Source organism: Hylobates moloch, unplaced genomic scaffold, assembly GCF_009828535.3.
Source record: "Hylobates moloch isolate HMO894 unplaced genomic scaffold, HMol_V3 SCAFFOLD_10, whole genome shotgun sequence".
Taxonomy (NCBI): Eukaryota; Metazoa; Chordata; class Mammalia; order Primates; family Hylobatidae; genus Hylobates; species Hylobates moloch.
The window spans coordinates 108,355,808-108,379,135 of record NW_026652285.1 but is presented as its reverse complement, the minus strand read 5'-3'; the positions used below and the strand labels follow the sequence as shown (position 1 = coordinate 108,379,135).

General features: G+C 57.6%; 1 protein-coding gene across 10 annotated transcripts in view; it reads left to right on the top strand.

Moving 5' to 3' along the window:
* The window catches only part of CCDC187 (coiled-coil domain containing 187), a 50,427-nt gene that overhangs the window by 17,817 nt on the left and 9,282 nt on the right, over positions 1-23,328 (top strand). For 7 of the 10 annotated variants that reach the window (XM_058445858.1, XM_058445852.1, XM_058445854.1 and 4 more), the window contains exons 10-19: positions 2,820-2,968; positions 8,258-8,334; positions 8,683-8,790; positions 9,919-10,043; positions 10,177-10,268; positions 16,745-16,821; positions 17,356-17,483; positions 18,804-18,891; positions 21,639-21,842; positions 22,859-23,010. In XM_058445858.1, the coding sequence (XP_058301841.1) occupies positions 2,820-2,968; positions 8,258-8,334; positions 8,683-8,790; positions 9,919-10,043; positions 10,177-10,268; positions 16,745-16,821; positions 17,356-17,483; positions 18,804-18,891; positions 21,639-21,842; positions 22,859-23,010 (1,200 nt within the window). The remainder of the gene's footprint in view (positions 1-2,819; positions 2,969-8,257; positions 8,335-8,682; positions 8,791-9,918; positions 10,044-10,176; positions 10,269-16,744; positions 16,822-17,355; positions 17,484-18,803; positions 18,892-21,638; positions 21,843-22,858; positions 23,011-23,328) is intronic. The other 3 variants (XM_058445855.1, XM_058445857.1, XM_058445853.1) reach the window with 2 other exon arrangements.

The following is a 23,328-nucleotide window of genomic DNA, read 5'->3' as shown; positions in this document are numbered from 1 at the left end:
CAGGCTCGAAAGCTCAGCACCACGGGCGGGGCAGGCAGGAGGCCAGGCCAGCAGCCGTCTCTCAGGAAGGGCTCTGTGTATCCTCAACGCGTGGCCAGGTCCACCAGGGACACCTAGACGTTGGCTCCCCGGACGCCAGGGCCTGGGTCATGCCACCCACCTCCACCAAGCTGTCTTCTGCTGGGTGGCCGAGGGCATGAGGGCAGACGCTATGTGTAGCCCTAGGGTGGCAGTGGGCACCGCAGCAGAGAGGCTGTTGCTCAGAGTCCACGTGTGGGGGAAGGGGGTGCCCCTCCCCAAGCCCAACCTTCCCTCCTTTCCCCGCCCCTCCCTCCCCTCCTTTTGGGACATTTCCTGGCCTGAGGTCTCCCCTGCCCATCCTTCCTAGGAAACCCCACCAGCTTCCTCTCCTGAAGCCCCCCCCTTGCCCTCAGGGGATGGCGGGCTTGGTGCCTGCGCCAGGGGCCTTTGAGTTGTGCCCCATCTCACTCCCAACCCCACCCGCTGCCCGGGCCCAGTCCAGCCCGTGGAACTGAGCCATTGTGACCAGAAGAGGGCAGCATCAGGCCAGACCTCGCCTCGGTTGCCTGCAATGCCCCGGACAACTTCCACCCAGCCCTTGAGAAGGGGTGGGAGGTGGAGGCGGTGAGAATTTTTGAAGAGGTTAATTTCAGTGCCCCGGGCTCCCAGGGGACCAGCTAGATCTGCCCCCAGGGCCAGACCCAGGCTGAAGTCTCAGCGTTCCTGGCCCAGCCTGGGTCCAGGCAGAGGGGCAGAGGGGCGGCCCGGGCTCCCTGTGGTGATGGCACCCAGACATTCCCATCAGGGCCAGGCACTGGGCTGTGCCCTCCACCCCCACATCCCTGCCGAGGCAGTGGAGAGACAGCAGGAGGCAGAATCATATTCATGAACCGTGGCCCGGAGGGACCCGGGTTGGTGGAGAGCAGGGATTAGGGAGAGGCTCAGAGGCGAGCTGCGTCCTCCCAAGGCTTCCGCCCCTGCTCGGGCAGCCAGGAAAGGGGCCTGGCCCGTCTGTTGCCACTCACCACTTGAGGGGCTGGAGCTTCAGGGCCAGCGCACGTAGCCTCTGCTGGTTCCACCTGCTGCCACCTGGTGCGTTTCCCATGCTGAGCCTCTCAGGTGCCCCAGATCCCGGCCACCTCTCAGACTCGTTTCTTTTTTGTTTTGTTTTGTTTTTATTTTTGAGATGGAATCTTGCTCTGTCACCCAGGCTGGAGTGCAATGGCTTGATCTCAGCTAGCTGCAGCCTCCGCCTCCCAAGTTCAAGCAATTCTCCCACCTCAACCTCCCCTGCAGCTGGGATTACAGGCACCCGCCACCATGCCCAGCTAATTTTTGTATTTTTAATAGAGACGGGGTTTCACCATATTGGCCAGGCTGGTCTCGAACTCCTGACCTTGTGATCTGCCCACCTCAGCCTCCCGAAGTGCTGGGATTACAGGCGTGAGCCACTGTGCCCAGCGTCAGACTGATTTCTGAGTTGGGGTGGGTCCGTCCCCTCTGTCCCATGGGAACCTGGCACTCAGTGGTGGAGGCACTGGGGCTTCTTCTAGCCACTCAGCCTGGGTTCCAGAACACTTCTCCAGGCCTGTGCTCCCAGGTGCCGTGCAGCCCCTCACGGCCTGAGCACACGTCCAGCTCCCCTGCAGCACCCGGAATGTGGGTGGGGGTTGGGAGGTGGGTCACCGCCATCACCGGACCCTGCACAGCCCCTGCCCACAGCAGGTGTGAGACAAACACCTGTGGGCCCTGCGGGCTGCTGAGGGAGGGCGTGTCTACCCCCTGCCCGACAACCCCTGGGCCACAGGTGTGGGCAGCATCTTCAGCCACTCCAGTGGGTTCTGGGTCACTGCGTACCAGGAAGCACAGATGGAGGCCCTGATGAGAAATGCGAAGTGAGGCGAGCCATGCTCACAGATGCAGGCTCAGCGTACACCCCAGATGCAGGCTCAGCACACGTCCCAGATGCAGGCTCAGCACATGCCCCGCCCACATGCCCCAGATGCAGGCTCAGCACATGCCCCACCCACAAACCCATCTCTCTGTGCACCCCAAGGACCCCTCATCCCAGTAGTGCTGCCTGCCCGTGCCTGGCAGCTCTCCCTCACCACTTGGCCACCTCCGGGAGAAAGGCCAGCAGCCACACCTGGCTCCTGGCTCTGTCAGCCTTGTGTGCTGGCCAGCCTGAGTGGGGGCAGGTGTGTGGATCCAGCCGTGCCTGCCTTCATGGTCACAGCCTGGGTGTTCCCCAGATAGGTTGCCCTGCAGTCTCCAGTGCCACCCTTGAGCAGTGGGGTGAGGGTTACAGCTGATGTGTGACCCCGTTCTGCTCTGGGCCTGGTAGGCAGTGCCCTTAGTAGAAGGCAGAGATGGTCCCGATGACCACGCTGGCTGGGGAGACTCTGATCTTGGCCCTGGGGACCGACGGTGGCCACGGAAGCTGACCGTGCACACCCCTGTCCCCCCTGGGGTCTGAGTGCAGAGCTCTGAGCAGCCAGGTTTGGCACCAGCGCTTCCCAGATGTGGGCTGGTGGCCTCACCTCCGCTCATGCCACCACGCTGGGACACATGCTCAGGCCCCACCCACTCACCCCTGCCTCCCGCTCACCCCTGCCTCCCACTCACCCCTGCTTCCTGGCTCCCAGGCCTCAGGCCCTTCCCCCGCCAGGCTTTTGGCCCTTGGGTCCCACCCTGGGCACACTGTTGGGGGTCTGAGAGCTGCTCCAGGCCACGGGAGTGCAGGTTCCTGCTCAACGAGGGGCTGTGGCCCGGATCTCCCTGCCTCCTGTCTCCCACAGGCCTGGCCCTACCACACGTGTGCCTGTGTCTTCCAGCTCACATGTGGGCCCAGCCACGCTGCACCCTATCTGGGGCTCCCTGCGACTGGAGGAGACACCGTTGGCCGGAGGGGCAGACTCTGTGGCACCCTGGAGCCCCCGGAGCTGTGGTAAGGGCGACCCTGCGGACAGGCCCCGGGCTGGCTGGTCGGGTGGCCGGGGGCATCCGCCGAGAACCCCTTCCACTGCCTAGCACTGGAGCTTGGCCCTGCGGGGTAGAGCAATCCTTTTCCACGTGGAGAGCATCCACGCCTCGTTATTAAAGCTTTTGGAGGCTTTCGGGACCCTCTGCGTGCTCTGTGCTTGCCACACCTGCGGTGATGGGCGCCGGGTGGATGAGACCCACGTGCTTATTTCATGACAGCCGTGCCCCGTGCCGCTGTGCTCAGCCCACCTCCTAGGACGCTCCCTTACAGTCCCATCAGCCCGGATTCGACTTTTTCTTCTGCTACTGAGTGTTTTAATCCTGGGTTTCCAACGAGCAGTGCCCACTGCCTGGTGCCCAAGGGACCCAGCAGCTGCTGAAGCCCTGGGCTTGAGGGCCTTGTGCTGGCGTGGGCTGCGCTGTGGGACCCTCCTGGCTGGGGGGCTTGGCAGGGCAGCTGGAGGGGCTGGTGCAGCCATGGGAACTGAGTGTGGACTCAGAAGGTGGGGGACCCCCATTTGTTGCTTCATCGTTGTCCGTTGATTTTCTTCAAAAGAACAGGTTTTGAGCATCGGAGTAAAACACGTTCATGTCTGGCTGGGGGAGAGATGGTGGGAGGGTGCATTCTGAGTGAATGGGGGCCCCCATCCAACCCCTACCCCTGGACAACCACCCCAGAGCAGCCCCAGGTACAACCTGCACCCTCCTCGGCTGGCAGCGGGGAGGCCTGAGGAAGACCTGGGGGAGTGGGCGGAGCCCCAGGCATTCCTGCTCCAGGGCCAGTGCCAGGGGGAAGAGGAGGGTTCCAGTCCTGGGCTGTGGATGCCCACGGGCTGGGTTCAAAGCCTTGGGCTGGAGCCCTCCTGGAGGCTGCTTCCCGGCTGCAGGGGTGGGAGGCGGGCTCATCAAGTCCTCCCCAACTGACAGCGTCCTCCCAGGGCCCTGGAGCCACACCTGGCAGCTTCAGGGAAGCTGTTCTCTGTGGACCAGCAGAGAGGGTCCTGTGTGCGTGTGCATGCTTGCTTGTGTGTGTGTGTGTGTGTGTGTGTGTGTGTGTGTGTGGAGGGGAGGGCCTGTCGGGCTCACACTTGGAGGCCTCTGAGGGAGGAAGGGTCTGCGTCTTCCCCACCCCGGCCCCTCCCCTGGGAGACTCTCCCAGTCTCCAGGGTGTGGGAGCCTCTGCAGCCCTGGTATGCACCTGCCCCTTCCTTCCACACACACCCTCTGAGCATCACTGCCTGCCTGGCACTGAGAGAGCGGGCCCCGGCCCTTACAGTGCCTGTGTTTCAGGGAAAGTGGGCAGTAAGAAGATGAGCAAGTGAGGATACACAGTGTGTGGGATCTGAGGCATGAGTGCCAAGGGGAGAATTCAACAGGAAGAGGCAGAAAGCGCATGTGCCAGGCCGGGCACGGTGGCTCACGCTTGTAATCCCAGCACTTTGGGAGGCCGAGGCGGGTGGATCACGAGGTCAGGAGATCGAGACCACGGTGAAACCCCGTCTCTACTAAAAATACAAAAAATTAGCCGGGCATGGTGGCGGGCGCCTGTAGTCCCAGCTACTCGGAGAGGCTGAGGCAGGAGAATGGCGTGAACCCGGGAGGTGGAGCTTGCAGTGAGCCGAGATCGCGCCACTGCACTCCAGCCTGGGTGACAGAGCGAGACTCCGTCTCAAAAAAAAAAAAAAAAAAAAAAGAAAGCACATGTGCCGGGGGGTGGGGTGGGAGCGGTTCAGAGCCAGGAAGGCCCCCGTGGGCCTCTGGCCTTGGTTGTTTTGCTGTCGTAACAGAATCCCAGAGACTGGATGATTTATAATGACCAGAAATGTATTGGCTCACAGTTCTGGAGTCTGGGAAGTCCAAGAACAAGATGCCGGTGTCTGGCAAGGGCCTTCTTGCTGCATCAACACAGAGAGGAAGGCAGGAGGGCGAGAGGGGGAGAGGGCGAGAAGGAGAGAGGACGAGAGGGGGTGGGACTCTTCCTTTTATAATGAACCTGCACCCACAATGATGGCACTCATCCATTCACGAGGGTGGAACCCTCATGGCTGAATTGCCTCGTGGCTGAATTGCCTTGTATTTCAACATGAGGAGGGACAAACATTCAAACCATAGCACCACCTTTCCTCTCCCCAGAAAGTGCAGCCCAGGGAGGTGCAGCAAGCTTCCCAGGGTGCCCAGGGATGGGCTGGGATGGGGCTCTGTTCTCCCACTGCTGGATTTGCTGACTGCCCTTCCTGAAGGCTGGATGGGCAGGGGCTGGCTGCTGTGAGTCAGACAGTTCCAATGGCTGCAGGACAGCCACCTCTTGGCCAGGATCTCCCAAGGGGGTGAGGTCAGAGTCAGGCTCTGCCTCCTCCTTGGAAGGGGCAGCCTGAAGGGGCAGTTTTTACCCCTATACCTCATTCACCATCCTATGGGTGGAAGGTGCAGTAGCCCCAAGGGGACAGGCAACAGGAGTCTGTTGGGTCTAGCTTTTATGACTGGAGGCAGCACTGTCCGAGAGAATCTTCTAGACATAAACACTTACACCAGAGCTGTCCAATGGAACCTTCTAGACTTAAACACCCAGACCAGAGCTGTCCAATGAAACCTTCTAGACTGAAACATGTAGACTAGCTCTGTCCAATGGAAACTTCTAGACTTAAACAGACCAGAGCTGTCCAATGGAACCTTCTAGATTTAAACACATAGACCAGAACTGTCCAATGGAAGCTTCTAGACTTAAACATGTAGACTAGCTCTGTCCAGTGGAACTTTCTGGACTTAAACATGTACACCACACTGTCCACTAGAACCTTCTGCAATGAGAGAAATGCTCCAGATTCTGAGTTGTACGATATGGTAGCCACCAGCCACATGTGGCTGTCAAGCCATGAAATGTGGCCAATGTGACTGAAGAGTGGCATTTTATGTTTTATTTTCTGTTAATTTAAGTTTAAATGTAAACTGTGGGTGTGGCTGCCAGCCGCCATGTTGGACAGGAGGGCCCTGGCTCTCAAACTCCACAGCACCCACTGAGGGCAGGGGTCCTGTCAGCCTCATTCTGGTTTGAGGCTGTGACTCCCCGGGACCCAAGCCACGTGACTGAGAACGTAGCTAGTTAACATCATCACCACCAGCAGTGACCGCAGCTGCCATGTGCCAACATCTGTCAAACTGTCCCATTGCATCCTCACAGGCTACCAGGGACTTTGGGGTGGCACGTGGAGCTAGACTTTTGGGGCTCCTTACCCATTGCTAGAGGAGTCAGGGCACTCACTGGGGTGACTGCTGCAGTCTCTGTCCAACCAGGGCCGTGCCCAGCTCGCGGACGCTCACCTTCTCCTGGGTCACGGCTCAGAGTTCAGGAACAAACAGCTCATGTCCTCCCACGTCCCCTGATCTGTTGGTTGCTGACATGGCTGGTGATGAACAGGACACTCCCTCCTCAGGCCACAGCTGGGAGATCTGTGGGGGCCATGGGACTGTGGGGCTCCCAAGAGGCGGAGGGGCGTTTGGTGCGGCTGGGGCCCCTTCTCTGGCTTCAGCCTCTCTCAGGGCCATGAAACAAAAGCAAAGGATGGTTTCTTCCCTTTGCAAAAAAGGAATTTCAGCTCAGAACAGGCGCCTGAACCCAAACCAAGCAGTGTAAGAGTGTCTTCACTTCCCATCATCACCAGTTAGATGGGGGCCACTGGGGTGACCCCGAATGCTCAGTGCACGCCAGGTGGCCAGGCCCCCCTGCTGCTCACCCTGTCTCGGTGCTTTGGGGTGTCCTCTGCTGCTGTGGAAATACCCAGGAACCGGCTTAGCTGTGGTTCACGGCTGAGCTGCTCCGTTCCAGGAAGGCGAGCAGTCCACTGGAGGAGCCGCCGCTCTTGGGGCAGTCGGAGTGGTGATCCTGGTCTTGGCTCCGTCCATATACCAGCCAACAGTGACCAAGGCGCTCATCCGCAAGCCATCACAGGGGCCCCACCATCTGCAGACCCCATTGCATGCAGCGCCTCCTGGTGGCAGCCTCCCTGGGGCCAGGAGCTCCAACGGCATTCAGAGTCAGAGCTGGGACTCGGGGCCACCAAGGAGAAAGGGAAGCCCCCTCTGCTGCTACTGGGGACTTCACTATCCAAGGAAGAGGCTGAGGTTTTCTTTTTCTTTTTCTTTTTCTTTTTTGAGATGGAGTCTCGCTCTGTCGCCCAGGCTGGAGTGCGGTGGCGCGATCTCGGCTCACTGCAAGCTCCGCCTCCCGGGTTCACGCCATTCTCCTGCCTCAGCCTCTCCGAGTAGCTGGGACTACAGGCGCCCGCCACCACGCCTGGCTAATTTTTTTTGTATTTTTAGTAGAGACGGGGTTTCACCGTGGTCTCGATCTCCTGACCTCGTGATCCGCCCAGCTCAGCCTCCCAAAGTGCTGGGATTACAAGCGTGAGCCACCGCGCCTGGCCTGAGGTTGAGGTTTTCATACCATGCCCTGGACCAATCCCAGAAATTCCAAGGAGAGCCCTGGACTTGTGCCAGGTGCTTACGTCAGCACCCACCCCATCAGCACCCACCCACCCCCTCAGCACCCACCTGCCCCTCAGCACCCACCCACCCGTTCAGCACCCACCCACCCTGTCTGCACCCACCCACCCCCTCAGCACCCTCCCACCCTGTGAGCACCCACCCACCCCATCAGCACCTACCCACCCCATTCACACGCAGCCCGTCTTCACCCACCCACCCTGTCCACACCGTCAGCAGCAGCTTCTACCTGCTGAGTGCACAGCCAGCCTGTACCAAACTATCTCCTTGGACCCTCCCACAAGGGAAGGAGGAACCTGTGTGTCCCCACTGGGCTCTGACTGACAAGTGATTTGTTCAAGGTCACATGGCAAATGCATGACAGACCCAGTCTGTCTGGGGGCAAAGCCCATGTCCTGGGCCTCCGCCCTCCCCACAGACTCCTGCCATCCGTCCTGGAGTTGGTCCTGGCCAGGGTCAGGCAGAGCCAGCCTTAGCGGGGACGAGGAGGTGCAGCGGGTCTCCGTGTCCTTCTGTGGGACTGCAGCCCTCCCAGCCCTTCCTCGACGTGCAGGGCAGGGGCTCTTGTTGATGGAGTTGATGCCAGCTGGGCTCAGGACTCAGGCCACCTGCACTCCTGGCCTCTGTGCCTCAGTTTCCCTGCAGGTGGAGAGGCTGTATTAACCCGTCATGCCATGGTGCACCAAGGCAGCAGCGAGGGGAGGCCGGGAGAGCGGCCTGGACCACTCAGCTGCCCCCCTCCATGGTTCCACAGGTCAGCAGGAGGACCCATGTGTGAGACGCCTTCCCAGCACCCAGCAGAAGACCTCCAGCTTTCTGGATTCTCTGAAGGTTTGCCCAAGGCTGATGACAGCTGGGTCCCCTTCTGCTAGGCGGTGAGCCGGGAGCAGCCTCTGTCTCCCAGAGGCCAAGCAGAAGAGGCTCTAATGCGCAGACTATAGAATTTAGAAACAAGGTGGCCGGGTGAGAGGGAGGGGAGCATGCAGGTGGGAGGAACAGACAGACGGCGCCTGGCCTTCCTGGGCTGATGGGGAAGCCCCTGGCAGGGAGAGAAAGTCGGTGGGCTGGAGGGAGGGGCCCTGCTCAGACACAGGATCCCTCGGGGTGACCCCTGAGGAAGGGGCCCACCCTCCCTGGCTGGGGGCAGCAGGAACCGTGAGCTGTGGGTTCTCCCTGCAGCTGGACCAGCAGAAGCGGGCGTTGGCCCTCCTGCGGCAGCGGGCGGAGCTGGAGGCCTGGGAGACGCAGCAGACCCTGGATGGGCTGCTCTTCAGGAGGCGGCTGGAGGTAGTGGCTGATTGCCGCAGGGGGAGCCCTTCTCTGCAGGAGGTTGGGTGGGAAGGTCAGTCACACGGGGAAGGAGTGCGGAGACTTCCACGGGAACAGTGGGCGCCCCTCGCCAAGAGGAGGCAAGCCAGAGGCTAGAGCGCCCTTTAAAGCAAAAACTGTGCAGAAACAGGAGGTTTCAGCCACTTGTGTCCTGGGGGTGCCGGCACTGGGGCGTGCCCCAGCGGGAACCAAAGCTGGGTCACAGATGGCCATTGGAGCCTCCCACCTGTCCGTGTCCCAGGCTTGGTAGGCCCCTGAGCCCTGGGCTCTCCATGGGAGCACGCAACCCAAAATGCGTGTGGTGCTTACGCCACCGCCAGGTCTCTTGCCAGGCGGGAAGGAGCTTAGTGTCTCCTGAGCTGCCTCTGCCGGGCCATCCTGCGCCAATAGCGTCCCCTCCAACAGGCAGCTCCCACTGCCGGGGGTGGCTCAGCACCTGCCCCATGACAATGTCACCCAGGCCTAGGAGCAGTGACCCTGGCAGGGGATTGATGGGGCGGCTGATGGCTGTGACCTGGCTGGAGGGGATAAGCCTTCTGGGAGGTGGACCTTTCTTCTGTGTTTGGTTCAGGGGTCGATGGTGGGAAGTACATCCACGGTACATGTTGGCGGGCATCTCCAGGAGAGTGATGGAAGTATGTGGGTGCACGCGTGTGGGTGTGTGCACGTGTGTGTCTGTGCACGTGTGTGTGCGTGTGGGAGTACACATACAGGCAGCCTCAGACCGACAGCAACACAGACACCCTGCCCTGCGTCCCTGCCTGTTCCCTCCCTGCTCCCCACATCACAGGATTTGCTCCCCTCCTGTGCCTGCCCTCCCAGCACCCCCAGCCGGGACCAGAGCTGGGGTTTCCTTCCCACCCGTCTCCGTGCAGCTGGTCCCCCAGCTCCCACACCCTCCAGCCCTGGCTGGGCACTGGCCACCCCTGCTTCCTTGCAAGATGGACAGAGGCCCCTGAGGTTGGAGACTTGCCCAGCTTCAGGCTCCTCCTAGGGACTGGGCTTGGCCTGACCGCCCCGACCCAATGCCCACAGTTGTGGAGTCGCCTCCTGCGTTCTCCGCAACACACCTCCCACTCCTCACAGCAGCTGATGGAGAGACACTCGACCCAGGCCAGGCCAGAGGAGGCGTTGAAGCTGGAGCAGCCTCCGATTTGCAAGGACGGAGAGCCGACCACAGCCTCTCGGAGCACAGGGACGGCCACATCCAGGTGAGGTCGGGGGCTGGGGCCGGCCACCCCCTCCCAACGTGGAAATGCAGGTTGGGGAGTCTCTGGGCACAGGCAGTGGGGTGGGCACTGCAGGTGCTGGTGCCAAGTCTCCCGGGCGTGTCCTCACCTATAGGTCACACCCGCCTCTGGACACAGATGCTGCCACGTCCTCCCAGGGTCCCGAGGACAGACCAGAGAGTATGGTGGCCAAGCCAGCCTCTGCAGGTGACAGTGTCTTCAAAACCCCACCCAGGCCTGGAGGCAGGCAGAGCCCTCAGCCAGTGTGAACCCGAGACGGGGGAACCGAGGCAGGTGCACAACAGGGAGGCCCAGAGGGCTACAGTGGCTGCCTAAGGCCATGCAGAGCGGAGCTGGGATCTGCAGCCAGGTCTGTCTGACTCCAGCACTCGTGTGACTGACCCTTGGGCAGCCCTAGCCCCTGGCATCCCTTGAGCCTGGGGAACTGGGTTAGACAGCTGGCGGACACCATCTCCACCCACCCAGCCTGGGGGAGCTGAGTCGGGATGTCAGTGGGAAAGCTTCCCTAGAGCTGGGGGACCAGCCTGACACAAAGGGAGGTCCGCAGCCCAGGGAGGGTGAGCGAGGCAGCTCGGCCAGGTGAGCACAGGCTGCTGTCGGCCTTGCTCTAGGACAGAGGGTCTCAGCTCCTCTAAGCTGGCGTGACCCCCAGGCTGGCCTCCAGGTGGCTGCCATCTCCTGGAAGCCTGGGTACAACCTGTCTCGGCGTCTTCGGGAACAGGAACCCTTCCCTGGTTCCAGGCCTGTTGTGCAACCACCTCCACTCCTTTGAGTGGCTTTCCCTGGTGGGAAAGCTCTCTGCACAGGCTCCCCAGCGTGGGCTGCACAGAAACCTGGTCCAGACTCCCCTCCCGTGTGATGTGTGTCAGCGAACAGGGGAGGGTCTGCGTGCAGGTTGTAGGGATGGCGCGGCGAGACCACCACAAGGCGATTTTAGCCCTCAGTGTGATCATGACAGATGCGGTGACTTCCCAGCCGGCCACAGTCGCCCAATCTCCAGGCTTGGCACCTGCTGTGCATTCCTAGTTTAACTTCATTGTGTTCACAAAACACATTTGTGTGAACCTCGTAATGTCCAGACTTAGGTTTTAGCCTGGAAGCCAGTCTACGTCAGTGGGTGCTCCTTGAAAACAATGTCTATTCTGTTGTTGCTGCGGGGAGTGTCCTATAGTATCACTTAGATCAAGTTGGTGGATCGTGCTCTTCAAATCTACTGCATCTTGGATTTTCTGCCTAACATTCCTATCGATGAATAAGAGACGGGTATTGAAATACCACATTGCAATTTGCCGTTCTCCTTGCAGTTCTATCAGGTTTTGCTTCATGTATTCTGAAGCTCTGACATCAGGCCCATAAACACTCAGGATCATTATGTGCTCTTGATGAACTGACCCCTCTATCACTATGCAGTAATCCTCTTATCCGCAGCAGTATCCTTTGCTTCAAAGGCTATTTTGTCTGATGTTAATACGGCCACTCCAGCTCTCCTTCAACGGGTGCTTCACGGTATCCACTGCCATCCTTTTACTTTCCATTTATTTGCATCTCTGTATTTCAAGTGTGTTTCTTACAGGCAGCGTGGAGTTGCATCTTGCTTTAAAAAATCAATCTGGCAATCTCTGCGTTTTAATTGAGGTGCTTACACTATTCACATTGAACGTGATGACGGATGTGGTTAGGTTTGAGTCTCACCTGGTTATTTTTCTTTTGTTCCATCTGTCCTATATTTTCTTCTTCCACTAGTTTCTGCCTCCCTTTGGATTAAGCAATGTTTTTTATGATTCCGTTTTATCTCTATTGTTGGCTCAGGAGCTATAACTCTATTATTTTAGTGGCTGCTTTAGGATTTATAATAGTATATACAGTCGACCACTTCACTTATAGTACAAGGCCAGTTCTTCTTTCCTGACCTTTAGGTTATTATTGTCACAAATTTTATTTTAAATGTTTTGAGATGGGGGTCTCAGTGTGTCACCCACGCTGAAGTGCAGTGGTGAGATCTCGGCTCACTGCAACCTCTGCCTTCTGGGCTCAAGCAATCCTCCTTCCTCAGCCTCCCAAGTTGCTGGGACCACAGGCATGCACCACCACCCCAAGCTAATTTTTTTTTTTTTTTTTTTTTGAGATGGAGTTTTGCTCTTGTTGCCCAAGCTGGAGTGCAATGGCGCGATCTTGGCTCACTGCAACCTCCACCTCACAGGTTCAAGTGATTCTCCTGCCTCAGCCTCCTGAGTAGTTGGGATTACAGGTGCACGCCACCACGCCCGGCTAATTTTTGTATTTTTAGTAGAGACGGGGTTTCACCATGTTGGCCAGGCTGGTCTCGAACTCCTGACCTTAGGTGATCCACCTGCTTCAATCTCCCAAAGCGCTGGGATAAGAGGCATGAGCCACTGCGCCCAGCCATTTTTGTATTTTTTGTAGAGATGGGGTTTTGCCATGTTGCCCAGGCTTATTTTAAATGTTTTATAAACTCTGTGATACATTGTTATCATTTTGTTTAAACAACCAATTATCTTGTTAAAAGTTTTAAATAATATATGTGTTTATATTTACATCTGCACTTAGTCGTCATTTTATCATTTCTGGTGCTCTCCATTGCTTCGGGTAGATGTAGATTTCTAACCCGCATCCTTGTCCTTCTGCTGGAAGGACTTCCCTTAGCATTTCTGGTGGTGCGTGTCTGCTGGTGTCTTTAGCTTTCAGATATCTAAGGACACCTTCATCTCATCTCTGTTTTTGATGTATTCTTTCCTGGACATAGAATTCTAGGTGCGGTTTTTCCCTTTCAGTACTTTGAAGACATTGCTCCATTGTCTTCTTGCTTGCATTGTTTGTGACAAGAAATTGATTGCCATTCTTCCTGGTTCATCGGTACATTACAATGTCTTTGTTTCTCTGGCTGCTTTTGACTTTCTCAGCTGGGTGCAATGGCCCACGCCTGGAATCCCAGCACTTTGGGAGGCCAAGGCGGGCAGATCACGAGGTCAGGAGATCAAGACCATCCTGGTTAACACGGTGAAACCCCGTCTCTACTAAAAATACAAAAAATTAGCCGGACACGGTGGTGGGCGCCTGTAGTCCCAGCTACTCGGGAGGCTGAGGCAGGAGAATGGTGTGAACTTGGGAGGCGGAGCTTGCAGTGAGCTGAGATCACACCACTGCGATAAAGAGAAAAAAAAAAAGACTTTCTCTTTGTTACTGGTTTTGAGCAATTTTATTATGATGTCCTTTGTTATTGTTATTCTTCATTTTTTATTTTTTTTATTTTTTGAGACGGAGTCTCACTCTGTCACCCAAGCTGGAGTGCAATGGCGCAGTCTCGGCTCACTGCAACCTCTGTCTCTCAGGTTCAAGTGGTTCTTGTGCCTCAGCCTCCCAAGTAGCTGGGATTACAGGCACCCACCACCATACCTGGCTAATTTTTGTATTTTTGTAGAGACAGGATTTCACCATGTTGGCCAGGTTGGTCTTGAACTCCTGACCTGAGGTGATTTGCCCGCCTCAGCCTCCCAAAAGTGCTGGGAGTATAGGCAGAAGCCACCGCGCCCAGCCCATATTTCTTGTCCTTGGGGTTTGTTGAGATTCTTTGACCTGTGGATTTTTCATTTTCTTCATATTTGGAAATAGCTCAGCCACTATTTGTTCAAATATCTTTTTGCTCCTCTTTCTCTCACCTCTGCTTCAGGGACTCAAATTATGTGGGCAGAAGATTACCCAGGTGCCGCGGCAAGAGACTGAAGGCGCAAACTGTTTCAGTATAACAAAGAAAATAGTTAGAATAAGAATAATTATAATACAAATTAGATATAGAGATGATCACGGACAATTATCAATCATTAGTATAAACATTATTTATCATTAGCTTTTAATATTACTCTTTGTTGTATTACTAATATAACCAAGGAATAACCGGTGGGTACAGGGTCAGGTGCTGAAGGGACATTGTGAGAAGTGACCTAGAAGGCAAGAGGCGAGCCCTCTGTCACGCCTGCGTAAGGGCTGCTTGAGGGCTCCTTGGTCAAGCAGTAATGCCAGTGCCTGGGAAGGCACCCGTTACTTAGCAGACCGTGAAAGGGAGTCTCCTTTCCTTGGAGTCAGGGAACACTCTGCTCCACCAGCTTCTTGTGGGAGGTTGGATATTATCCAGCCTGCCCGCAGTCATCCGGAGGCCTAAACCCCTCCCTGTGGTGCTTCAATGTTCACGCTCCTTGTCGACTTTCATGTTCCTCCCGTACTCCTGGTTCCTCTTTAAAGTTCGTAGTAGATAGCGGTAGGAGAAATAGTGAAAGTCTTAAAGTCTTTGATCTTTCTTATAGTGCATGGAAGAAAACACTGACATATGCTGCCTTCCCTCTCTGCTTCGGCTACCTAAAAGGGAAGGGCCCCCTGTCCTATGATCACGTAACTTGCTTGACCCTATCAATCACTTGGACGACTCAGCCTCCTTACCCTGCCCCCTTGTCTTGTATGCAATAAATATCAGTGCGCCCAGCCACTGGGGGCCACTACCTGTCTCCGCTTCTTGATGATAGTGGTCCTCCCGGCCCAGCTGTTTTCTCTTTATCTCTTTGCCCTGTGTCTTTGTTTCTTACGATCTCTCATCTCCGCACATGGGGAGAACACCTGCTAAGCCCCGTAGGGCTGGACCTTACACAATTACGCATATATTAGGCCACTTGAAGTTGTGAGCTGACTGAAGCTCTTTGTATTCTTTTATTCTTTTTTCCTCTGTGTTTCCTTTTGGATAGTTTCTATTGCTATGTCTTCCAGTTCATTCATCTCTCCTTCTGCAGTGTCTAGTCTGCCCTTCATACCATCCAGTGTGTTTTTCATCTCAAGTGTTTTAATTTTCATCACTTTACACATTCCATTTGGATCTTTTCGTTTTATATCCTCTGTGGCTCTACTTAACATCTTAAACATATGGGATACAGTTATGAAACTTTTAATGTCCTTCTCTGCCAATCCTCACACCCACGTCAAGCCTGGGATAGTGTTAATAAATTATCCTCCTCATTATGGGTTGTGTTTTCTGGTTTCTTTGCATATCTTCTGGGTGCTGTGAATTTTACCTTGCTGAGTGCTAGATATTTTTGTATTCTTGTAAACATTCCTTTTTTTTTTTTTTTTTTTCCTTTTGAGACAGAGTCTCACTCTGTCGCCAGGCTGGAGTGCAGTGGCGCAATCTCAGCTCACTGCAACCTCCACCACCCAGGTTCAAGCAATTCCCCTGCCTCAGCCTCCCAAATAGCTGGGACTACAGGCGCCCGCCACCACACCCAGCTAATTTTTTGTATTTTAGTAGAGACGGGTTTTCACCATGTTGGCCAGGATGGTCTCCATCTCCCGACCTCGTGATCCACCCACCTTGGCCTCCCAAAGTGCTGAGATTACAGGCGTGAGCCACCGCACCGGCCCCTATAAACATTCTTAAGCTTTCTTCGGGACTGCAGTTATTTGGAAGTAATTTGGTCCTTTTAGACTTTGCGTTAATGGTGTGTCAGGTCAATCTGGATCAGTGCCCAGCCTGGGGCTAATCATTTCCCACAGTCAAGGCAAGAACGTTCTGTGTACACTGCCTGCCCAGTGACCTGGGAGTCCTGAGGTCCTCCAGGACTCTGACTACTGGAAACAGGCGTCATTCCCAGGCTTCCAGTCCCCTGCGATGCTTCTGTCCCAGCATCTGTAGCTTCTTGACACACATTCATCCATCAGTTCTCTACTGAATACTCCAGGGGGACACTTCATAGATCTCAGAGGTCCTCTCTCTGTGCGACTCTCTCCTCTCTGACACTTGCCCCCACAAACTCCAGCCGCCTTGGCCCCCCCAGACTCTCTGCTGTCTTCTCTACCCAGGGATTCCTCCAGCTCAGCCAGCTTCCCCTCCCTGACCGTAGCCTGGCAACTCTCTCAGGCAGTGAGCGGTGAGCGTCCCAGGTCTCACCTCCTTTGTTTTCTGTCTCTCAGGGATCACTGTGCTATGTTGCCTCAAGTCCAGTGCCTGGAAAACTGTTATTTCATATGTGTGTGTGTGAAAAAAAAAAATATATATATATGTATACACACACATATCTCTATATAAACACACATATGTGTGTGTGTGTTTATGTGATTTTTTTAGTTGTTGCAGATGGGATGGTAAAGCCAAAATCCAGTCCCTTTTGCTCTCTCTTTGTGGGGAGGTAAAGTCCTTAAGGATCGCCTGAAGTACAGGCTCCTTTTTCCATCACTCAGGAACAGAAGCGTGGCTAGCAGAGGTCGGCAGCAGGTCAGCTACTTCAGCTGGGGATCTGGGCTCTGCTGTCACCTGCCAGCTCCTTGGTGCTAGACCCGGAACAGCCCTTCTCCCTCTCTGGGCCTCAGTCTCCCCTCCTGCAGAAGCGGAGCAGCTGGGCTGTCTCCCTGAGCTCCCTCTACTTTTGGTCTTGTCTTTCCCACGATCAGTAGGGTCACACACCAGAACTTCACATCAGGAGACTGCCTGTCCCTTCCCGCGTGGTCTTGTGGATTCTGCGTGAAGCCCTGTGTGTCCAGGATGGGGTGGAGGCACTAAACTGCCCTAGACCTCCTACTTTTATGAGGCCCTCCGGTAGAAATGGCCCCTGACACGGGGCACTCAGACCCCCTACATGACCCAACCATGGCGCTTCCTTCCTCAGAGGTGGGGGGCCCTGACGGAGCCCTCTCCCAGCTGCCCCTGGCCAAGCTCTTCCCTCTGGATGACACCACCCACCAGGTACGTGGAGAGCTCCCCTGGAGAGGCACAATTTCGGGGCCCAGCACGGCCCTGGTAGTGGGCCCCGGACCCAACTGTCCCTCCACTAAGAAGGGCCAAGGCAGGTCCTGGGTTGGGAGGTTCTTCGGGCCATCGCGTCACCAGTCTTCCAGCTGACAGCTACCCAAGCCCGTTCCTCCCGCCCTGGGTGACAGAGGGGGGGCAGGCATTTCAACATGGTGCTTTGGGCAGGGTTAATCCCCGCCCAGGTTGTGTATTTTAGGGCAGGTGGCCTGGGCTTCCTGGATCAGGGCTGGTTGTGAGGCCGATATGATGAAGATCCTGCCTGCCCCGCCAGCTCACAGTCGGGGGAAGCGGGGGCGGCATAGGGGGATGGGCGGGGCGGGCAGTCCGAGAGGGCTTCTTGGAGGCGGTGGCCTGTGCCGGGAGCCATTAGAAGCTAGGCGGTGACGCGGCCCATCCTAGTGGAGCCCCGCGATGCCCGGAAGCACCGAACCCAGAGCTTTAGGGGCCTTGGGCCGCTTCAAGCTGCAGATGCTGGAGCGGAGCCTGCGGGAGGAGGAGCTGCGAGCACAGCACCAGGCCGCGCTGCTGGGCCTGCGAGAGATGGCGCTCCAGGAGAAAACGCTCGCCGAGCTGGCCTGGCTGGAGCATCGGCGAGGGTGAGCGCATGCGCCTGGCGCCGGCCCCGCCCTGCAGTAGCCCCGCCCTGCAGTAGCCCCGCCCCCTCCGGGTCCCGCCCCCTCCGGGTCCCGCCCGTGGCCCCGACAGCCTTTTGAGAAACAAAAGGTACTGGTCCAAATAGTAATAGGTGTTTGCTGAAACTTAGATAAGGCAGTCAAGTACTCAATACACAAATAAAAAAATACCCCCATCGTTCCAAAGGTGACCTCTGAGATCATCTTTGTGCATACTTTGTTTTTTTGTTTTGTTTTGTTTTTTTTGAGACCGAGTTTCGCTCCTGTTGCCCAGGCTGGAGTGTAGTGGCGCGTGGGGCGATCTAGGCTCACTGCAACCTCCGCCTCCCGGGTTCAAGCGATTCTCCTGCCTCAGCCTCCCGAGTAGCTGGGACTACAGGCGTGCGCCACTATGCCCGGCTAATTTTGTATTTTTAGTAGAGAGAGGGGGTTTCTCCATGTTGGTCAGGCTGGTCTCGAACTCCCTCAGGTGATCCGCCCGCCTTGGCCTCTCAAAGTGCCGGGATTACAGGCGTGAGCCACCACGCCCAGTGCGGATACTCTGTTTTGAGGAGAAACACACATGGCTATTTCAACGTTGCAAATGGGCGGCACGTGCTGTTTTGTGACTTGCGTTTTCAACTTAAATGTCAGGAAAACCTTTCTGTGTAGCTACGTAACCGCTATAACACACAGGGCGCACCGGCATAGAGACAGGGCTGTAACTCCCTTTGCCTGTCCCGGATTTCCGGGCCTCTAGGTTGTCTCCAACATTTTGCAATTATTAATGGAGATAGATATTTCCTTAAGGTAAAACCTTAGAAGTGGAATGACTGGGTCAGTGAGAATGCATTTGGAAGCCGCTTGATACTGCCACATTGGTCTCCAGAAAGGTGATTCCAGTTAACATCCTTACCCAGTGTCTGAGTGGGCCAGGCTGAGGGTGTTTATTCCATGATGGGTGGGGGGGTGGATGTGGGTGACCCCCCCTCTCCCCAGAGGACCCACTGGCCTGGGCTGGGTTTTCAGGGTGGCAGGGGCGGCTCTCGGCCAGCCTTTGTCTCTTTAGACCAAAAGTCCAAAAGTGGCTATGAGGGGTGGAAGAGTGACAGCCCGGGTTGGGGCCATCTGGCCACCCCAAGGCTGCCAAGCCTGTCCACGCATGGCTGCGTCCTCCCTGGTGCCTGCACCATGGGAGGGCATTCCAAGTTGATGTGGCCGACCAGGGCTGGCTGCGTCTGTGACTTTCTATATCCACTTGCACGGGCTGTCAACATTGGCAGTGATGTTGCCACCTCCCCCCAGGTGCCTGGACAGCAAGAGGGACAGAGCTGTGCTGGCCGTGCTGGTGGAGAAGCAGCAGCAAGCCCTCAGCAGATTCGAGAAGGAGCAGGTGGGGCCAGCACAGGCCTGGTGGGTCGGGGTGGGTGGCTCACAGAGGCGGTCCTGTCATTTTCTTGCCTGGAATCTGAACATTCCCCAGCACCAGAGCTAGAGAATTCCCAAGCCGGCCGGGCGCGGTGGCTCACGCTTGTAATCCCAGCACTTTGGGAGGCCGAGGCGGGCGGATCACGAGGTCAGGAGATCGAGACCAGGGTGAAACCCCGTCTCTACTAAAAATACAAAAAATTAGCCGGGCGTGGTGGCGGGCGCCTGTAGTCCCAGCTACTCGGAGAGGCTGAGGCAGGAGAATGGCGTGAACCCGGGAGGCGGAGCTTGCAGTGAGCCGAGATTGCGCCACTGCACTCCAGCCTGGGGGACAGAGCGAGACTCCGTCTCAAAAAAAAAAAAAAAAGAATTCCCAAGCCCTTGACACCCTCCAGGGCCATACAGGACCCCGCAGTATAGAAGGCGTGTCCACAGCCCAAGGGGGCATCACGGCCAGGGTGGAGCATGGCCCTGTACACAAGAAGTGTCTGCAGCCTTCTGGGGGCCTCATGGCCAGAGTGGAGGGTGGCCCTGTGGCCCTGGCTCCAGGCCAGGCTCAGCCTTTTGCTGGATGTCACCTTGAGCAAGTGGCTCTGTCTCTTGGAGCCTCAGTTTCCTCCTTGGAACTGGAGAATAATTGTGGTCTCTGTGAAGCAGGGGGTTGGGAGAGTTTAGTGCAGCCAGCACTTACCCGGGTGGACGTGTGCCATGTACGACCTCAGAGGACTTTCCCAGCTGCTCCGAGCCCAGTTCCCTCATCTGAAAAACGAGGAGAAGCCTGATGTGCGCATACATGGGGGCTGGGAGGGTGGCGCAGGTGAATCCCCGGCTGCACCTGGCAGGGAAGGGTCTCCATCCGTGGCTGCTCCTGCCTTCCTGCCATCATTGTCACCAGGGCCTGGAGGAAGCAGACCCCCAGGGAGAGTCGGTGCTGGGGGCACATGTGGAGGGGGGAAAAGCTGCCAGAGTCAGGGCTTTGCCTGCGGCAGAGAGCGAGGCTGAGGAGCAACCCTGAGAGCCAGGACGAGGACCCTTGCCGGCCCCCGCCCAGGTCACAGGCTCAAGGGCCCCCGCCCAGGTCGCGGCTGCTGTGCCCACATCCTCACTTCAGTGCCCCCATGCTGTGGGACGGGCTGGCGCTAACACTCTTGGTACAGATAAAGGAGCCTGGCTGGGCAAGGCGGTTCACACCTGTAATTCCAGCACTTTAGGAGGCCAAGGTGGGAGGATTGCTTGAGCCCAGGAATGTGAGACAGGCCTGGGCATCATAGCAAGACCCCGTCTCTACAAAAAATAAATCTGCCACTATAGGTGGCCAATGCCTGTAGTCCCAGCTATTTGGTGGACTGAGGTGGGAGGATTGCTTGAGCTCAGGAGGTCAAGCTGCAGTGAGCTGAGATTGCACCACTGCACTCCAGCCTGGGCAATAGAGTGAGACCTTGTTTCAAAAAAAAAAAAAAGCTGAGCTTTGGTGGGGGACTACTTCGCCCAGGAGCCTCTGCTGAGAGATGGGGTCAGTGCAGGACCTTATGTTGACTGGAAAGCCCCGGGATCCCCATCCCTGCCCTGGATGCCCTGTACATACTGGGACTTGGGGTGTCAGGCGTGGGGCATTCCAGGCAAGGGAGCTGGGGGCGGAGACCCAGGCCGCAGACCCATGCACAGGTCCTCTTGGATATGGAGAAACAGGAAAAGGCGGGCACCACAGAGAACAATGTGAGCCAGGGAAACAAAAGGGGCTTAGAAGGGGTCTGCTTGTCACATGGCAACGACGGAGCCTGGCAGAACAGGCCCTGCCCAGGGAGCCCAGGCGGGAGGAGCTGGAGCTGGCTGGGGCCAGGGACTCACGGCCATAGCCAGGCTATGTTTCGTAGACAGAGACGCCGTGGTGGAGGTGAGGTCTGGGACCCCCGAGTGGGGCCATGGACCAGACCCCCACTCAGCAGAGCCTCGGTTTCCCGTCTCACCAGTGAAGCTGTATCTCCCAGGGTGAGTGTGCAACGGCCCGGGCCTGGACTCCGTGCAAGGTGGTTCCGAGGGTGCGTCCACCAGGGACGCTGTGGGGAACAGAGAGAACAGTCGTAAAGGAGTGACCGGGTGGGGGCAGTGTCCGGAGCCTGGAGAGAGGGAGGGCGAGGCCCAGCCAGCCTGTGCCAGCCCCGCCTGGGCCCCGGGGAATGAGTACCTGCCTCCCTCCTGCCGCCCACAGCTGCCTCCTCCACCAAGCCTAGGGAAGCCCAAAGCCATGGGGGTATCCCGCCCAGCAGGAGGGGCGGGCAAAGGCCGATTGGAGGGAAAGGGAGGCCTCCCAATGTGAGGGCCAGGGCGTCCCCCCAGAAGCCCCTTCCCTTTTTTTTTTTTTTTTGAGACGGAGTCTCGCTCTGTCGCCCAGGCTGGAGTGCAGTGGTGCAATCTCGGCTCACTGCAAGCTCCGCCTCCCGGGTTCACGCCATTCTCCTGCCTCAGCCTCTCCTAGTAGCTGTGACTACAGGCGCCCGCCACCACGCCCGGCTAATTTTTTTGTATTTTTAGTAGAGACAGGGTTTCACCATGGTCTCGATCTCCTGACCTCGTGATCCGCCCGCCTCGGCCTCCCAAAGTGCTGGGATTACAAGCGTGGGCCACCGCGCCTGGCCGCCCCTTCCCTTTTGTTGACCTTTTCCCCTGCTGGCTCCGGGGTTATGCTGAAATCTGCTTCTCCCGCCTGCTCAGAGGGAAATCCAGTACCTGGGACACACGCAGCTGTTCAGGCACCGAGACAGGAAGCTGCTTCTGCAGCATCAGAGGCATGTCGTCTCCATGCCGGGGCCTGCAGACACCCTCCCCATCCTGGGGCCTGTGGACGCCCTCCTCATCCCGGGGCCCACGGACGTCGTCCCAGTGCATGAGCTGCAGGCCCGGGCCAAGCTGCAGCAGGTGGGTGCTCTTGCCTGGGCTGGGACTCAGCCGCAGAAATGCTGACCCCTGGCAGCTTCCTGTGATCGTGCAAGTCCCTTGTAAAAATGCCTGTGGGCTGGGCGTGATGATTCACACCTGTAATCCCAGCGTGAACCCCCCCCGGGGGGCGGAGCCTGCAGTGAGCCGAGATCACACCACTGTACTCTAGCCTGGGGGACAGCGAGACTCCACCTCAAAAAAAAAAAAAAAAAAAAATGCCTGTGGCCCCAGGCAGACTTGCTGGGGGGGTGGCGGGGGGCAGATGGAGGGAGGGAGGGGCCACTGCTGGGGGGCTGAGGAGGCTTCCTGGATGGGGTGGTCCTGGCCAGGCCCTAGAGCACAGCCAGACTTCAGGTGGGGGCAGCAGTGGATGGGGTGGGGAGGATAAGCAGGACTGGGGGTCTCATAGGACCCAGGCAGGAAGGAGAGCGTGGCTGGGAGCTTCTCGGGGAGGCCAGCCCCTCGGAGACCCCAAGCAGCAGCTGCATCCTTGGAGGGAGGCTCCTGTCCCCCATGTCACCGGCAGACGGAGTGAGGAAGCTGTGTGGACGAGGGGTGGGGGACTGTCCCCAGGCAAGCTGTGTGCCTTCCCCACCTGCGCGTCTCCTCCGTAAGGCAGGGAGGGCAGTGGGCTCACCCAGAGGGTGGGGATGAGGATTGAGTGATCTGAGCTCTCTGAAGCACCTGCTCCAGGCTGGGCCGCAGGAGAGGGGACACCAGCAACCTGATTCCAGAGCTGGGCGTGGGGGTCTCTGGCCAGCCTTGGGCAAAAGCTCCTCATTCTGGGCCTCCCATCCATACCTCTCAGTGGGGGTGCAGGACCGCTGCTCAAATGAGAGGTCCTGTCTCAGCCTGGCACCCAGTGGGGAGCAAGCAGCCCCAGTACTGCACCAGCCCTGCCACAGCCATAGCCACGTGAAGCCCGGCACCGGCTTTTCTGAGGAGGAAATGGGCAGAGGCGGCCACGCCAGGCTCTCCTGCACCATTTCTCACAGGGTTCCAGCCCCAAAGTCAAGGCCACCTGGGAGGGAGGCTCAGAGACAAGCCAGCAGCCAGAGGCCTTCCTGTGTCCCCTGACCCCACGCAGGCCCAGCAGCCCCACCAGCCATCATCCCCAGAGCAGCCCTGCAAGCTCGAAGGCCACGCGGTGAGTTGGTTGGTCTTAGGGGGTTGGGGGTTGGGTTCCGGACCCTGATGTCCCTTTCCTGCCCCAGGCGGCCGGCGCTCACTCAGCCCCATCCCCACCTGTGCCTGGGAGGATGGAAGGGGGTGGGCACTGAGGGCACTGAGCGGGGCCTGCTGGCCCAGTGGGTCTGGGCAGAAGCCGGAGCTGCCGGGGACCCATGGGAGGAGCCCCAGTAGCTGGCTGCACCTTCCCGGCTCTGCGGCGGCCGGAGCGTGGCCACGGGGAGGGTCCCCTCTCAGTCTGTTTCCTCACCTGGGAAATAGGGATGGGGTGCTCTCC